The 4,141-nt window shown below is 42.0% G+C and overlaps 1 protein-coding gene across 1 annotated transcript in view; it reads left to right on the forward strand.

The window, feature by feature from the left end:
* Window positions 1-633, forward strand: part of naca (nascent polypeptide associated complex subunit alpha) — a 21,451-nt gene extending 20,818 nt beyond the window's left edge. Inside the window, exons 7-8 of the mRNA XM_048618800.1 lie at window positions 183-305; window positions 510-633. Of these exons, the coding sequence (XP_048474757.1) occupies window positions 183-305; window positions 510-524 (138 nt within the window). The 3' untranslated portion in view covers window positions 525-633. The remainder of the gene's footprint in view (window positions 1-182; window positions 306-509) is intronic.
* The last annotated feature ends 3,508 nt before the right edge of the window (window positions 634-4,141 follow it).

Here is a 4,141-nt window from a genome sequence, read left to right on the forward strand (position 1 = left end):
AAATCTTGCATATTTTTGAAATTTAAGAATGCTGTGGTCTGCTAATGGAAACTTTATCATTTTAGATGGGTGTATTTTCACCTTGTAATTTCTCCATGGTGGTGACAACAGTAGTGGCCCTTTTTTTTTTAGAAAGGGAGACAGATGTAGGAAATGGAACTAACTTCTTAATTTCTTTATAGGTTGATGAGACTGGTGTGGAGGTTAAGGACATAGAACTAGTTATGTCTCAAGCCAATGTGTCCAGGGCTAAGGCTGTCCGAGCATTGAAAAATAACAACAACGATATTGTAAATGCTATTATGGTGAGTTGTTGTTTGCATTTTTTTTTTGGTTTTCTGGGGAAGGAGGAATTTGTAATTTAAGAGTTGCAGTGAAGTCAATGTTGACATTAGCAATGAAGAATAGCAGTTTCCAAATTTCTTTTACTGTTGTAGCTTTAATCTTTATGGCTGATTGTGATAGATTGTGAATATTGTAAGATTCTGATAACGCTTTTGTTTTTGCAGGAGTTGACGATGTAAGCATCAGAAAATGCAGGAGTGGGTAACAGTCCCTTTTTGGTGCAGCTTCAGTACATTTGTACCATTTATATTGATAAATCTCAAATAAATGTGGCTTGAAATAGTTAAATTCTTTGAGTGGTGTGTCTTTTCCTTGTATAAATCTGTGGTTTGCACTTCTTCAAACTTTGGGACCTGTCAGTGATTCATCGGAAAAATATCTCTCAACTGCAGTATTAAGATGACTTGCTGTTTATCAGTTATTCCTTACAAACTTTATCAGTAATTCAAATTAAACTAGCCATGGTGTATGTGTTGGAGTCTCATTGGACATTGACCGCACCTTTTTTAAATGCTGGGTTTTTTTTTGTAAGGTGATCTATGTGTAATTTTAAGAATAGACCTCAGTGGAAAATCCCCAAGTCTAACAGCATCTGTGGACAGAAATCTGAGTTAATAGTTTGGATCCAGTGACCCTTCCTCGGAACTGATCGTACCTAGGAAAATGTTGGTTATAATGCTGAAGATAGGGTGGGGCGGGGGTAAGGACTAGACAATAGGTGGAGATAGATAGCCCAGGCAGGCAACACTTCAAACAAACCAACACATTCCCTGGCCAACATCTCTGTCTTGGATTTACTGCAGCGCTCCAGCATAGCTTAGCACAAGCTGAAAGAACAGCACCTCGTTTTCCTCTTGGGAACTCCACAGCCTTCTAAACTGAATATAGGATTGAACAATTTTAGGTCTTGGGGCACCTTCTCCTCTGTTCTGACCCCAGCCCCCACACATCAGGTCTTGTTATCACATGGTCTGCTGTTACACACTAATTATTGTTAGCCAATAGTCCCCATGAGCAGCTATTCATTTTCCGAGGCTGACCATTATCCACTCCTTTGTCTGTCCAACGGCGCTTTTTTGTCTTTGGGCTCTGGAGGGTGGGAAAAATTGTCTGAAGAGCTGCTTTTTTAAAGTATTTTCAGTGTTAGAGCTGTTTTTATAAGCTGTTGCATTGTTTTGGAACTTCGGGGAGGAAAAAATCAAAACAATGGCACTAAAAATGGAGGAAGAGAGACTCAGGCAGTGACAATATGGGAAACAAATCAAACAGAGAAGTTAACCTGCACAGCTAACTGCCTCTGCTGTTTGGTTCAAGTATCTCTGGACATCAGAGTTTGTCTAAGAAAAATTAACAAACAGTGAAATTCACAACTGACCTTGGAGAATTCTGTGTGGGGGAGCTCACAGCAGGGGAGCAGTGAAGTGGCTTTTTTTAAATATAACCTTGCTGGGTTTTGTTTTTGTAAATGTACAATAGTGAGTAGGGTGATTTCTTTTTTGATTATGTTTTTATGGAGATCTGTCTTGATTGAACTTTAAAAATATAAAAGCATAGGGACGAAGTGAGCCTGGAGCAGTGTTTTTAGAGTGGTAAGACTGCTGTTGTCTGGGTCTGTAGATTTTTGAGGTGCCAAGAAGGCCTTTCGAGTGATGTGCTCTTCCTGTCGGCTGTGGGAGATTAGGGAGAGTTTCCGTTTTACTGATGATTGTCTGCAGGAAGTATGTTTGGTTGTGAATCCTATTGGTTGGAGCGGCAGTTAGAGGAATTTGCAGGAACTAGGAGGTGTGATGGATGGCAATTACGGAGTTGCACGGGAAATAAACTCAAGTTACAGGTCAGGTAGGTTACTCTAGATAAGATAGGAGAGGGAGATGGGTTGCGCAGGAGTCTCCTGTGACTATCCCCATCTGCAAACGAGTATGATGTTTTGGCGTGAACGGAGTGGCAGTGGCACCCAGAGAGATAGTGAGGAAAGATATCAGTCTGAGACTGGTACAGTTGGGGAAAGGGGCAAGTAAAACAGTCAGGGCAGGCAGGAACCAAGCAGAGAACGAGGTAGGATGATCACCTTATTGTGACTGTACTGTAGAACTCCCCCATAGCAGGAAATTAAAAAACCAATTTGTAAGGAGATCACAGTTATCTGTAAGAATAACAGGGTAGTTATGGTAAGGGATTCTAACTTGCCAGACATGGACAGGGACTGCTGTTGTGTTCAGGGCTTGGATGGAGAGGAATTTAAGTGTGTAGAAGAAAATTTTCTGCTTCAGTATGTGGATGTACCTAGTAGAAGAAGGTGCAAAACTTGACCTACTCTTGGGACATAAGGCTGGGCAAGGTGACTGAGGTGTCAGTGGGAGAGCACTTTGGGGCCAGTAACCATAATTCGATTTAGTTTTTAAATAGTGATGGAAAAGGATAGACCGGATCAAAAAATTAACATTCTAAATTGGAGGAAGGCCAATTTTGATGGTATTAGGCAAGAACTTGCAAAAGTTGATTGGGGGCGGATGTTCGCAGGTAAAGGGATGGATGGAAAATGGGAAGCCTTCAAAAGTGTGGTACAAGAGTCCAGGGACAGTATGTTCCTGTTAGGTTGAAGGGCAAAGCTGGTAGGTGTAGGGAATGCTGGATAACGAGAGAAATTGAAGCACTGGTCAAGAATAAGAAGGGAGCATATATCGAGTATAGACAGCAGAAATCGACTGATTCCCTTGAGTATAAAGCCAGTTGGAGTATACTTGAGGGAAATCAGGAGGGCAAAAGGGTAACTAGCGAGGGAATAGGGCCCCTTAAAGATGAGCAAGGCTACCTATGTGTGGAACCACAAGAGATGGAGGAGATGCTAAGAGTTTTTTTCTATTCATTGATGGGACGAGGGCGTTGCTGGCTCGGCAGCATTTATTGCCCATCCCTAATTGCCCAGAGGGCAGTTAAGAGTCAACCATATTGCTCTGGGTCTGGAGTCGCATGTAGGCCAGATTAGGTAAGGATGGTACTTACCTTTTAAAGGACATTAGTGAACCAGATCGGTTTTTCTGACAATTGACATTGGATTCATGGTCATTTAGATTCTTAATTCCAGATATTTTTTATTGAATTCAAATTCCACCATCTGTCGTGGTAGGATTTGAACCTGGGTCCCCAGAGCGTTATCTGGGTCTCTGGATTAATAGTCCAGCAATAATATCATAAGCTATTGCCTCCCGTTTGCATCAGTGTTTCCTGTGGCGAAGGATATGAAACCTAGAGAACGTAGGGAAAATAAATAGCAACATCTTGAAAAATCTCCATATTGCAGAGGAAGAGGTGCTGGATGACTTAAAACGCATAAAGGTGGATAAGTCCCTGGGACCTGATCAGGTGTACACTAGAACTGTGGGGGGAAGAAGGGAAGTGATTGCTGGACCCCTTGCTGAGATATTTGTATCATCAGTATCCACAGGTGAGATGCCGGAGACTGGAGGTTGACTAATGTGCCACTATTTAAGAAAGGTGGTAAGGAGAAATCGGGGAACTATAGGTCAGTGAGCCTGACATCGGTGGTGGGCAAGTTGTCGGAGGGAATCCTGAGGGACAGGATTTACGTGTATTTGGAAAGGAAAGGACTGATCAGGGATAGTCAGCATGGCTTTGTGGATGGAAAATTGTTCTCTCTCACTTGATGAAGTTGTTTGAAGAAGTAACAGAGGATTGAAGGCAGAGCAGTGGACGTGATCTATATGGATTTCAATCACGTGTTCAACAAGGTTCCTCATGGTAGACTGGTTAGTAAGATTAGATCACGTGGAATACG

Source organism: Rhincodon typus, chromosome 41 (genome assembly GCF_021869965.1).
Source record: "Rhincodon typus isolate 14 chromosome 41, sRhiTyp1.1, whole genome shotgun sequence".
In the NCBI taxonomy this organism is placed as follows: Eukaryota; Metazoa; Chordata; class Chondrichthyes; order Orectolobiformes; family Rhincodontidae; genus Rhincodon; species Rhincodon typus.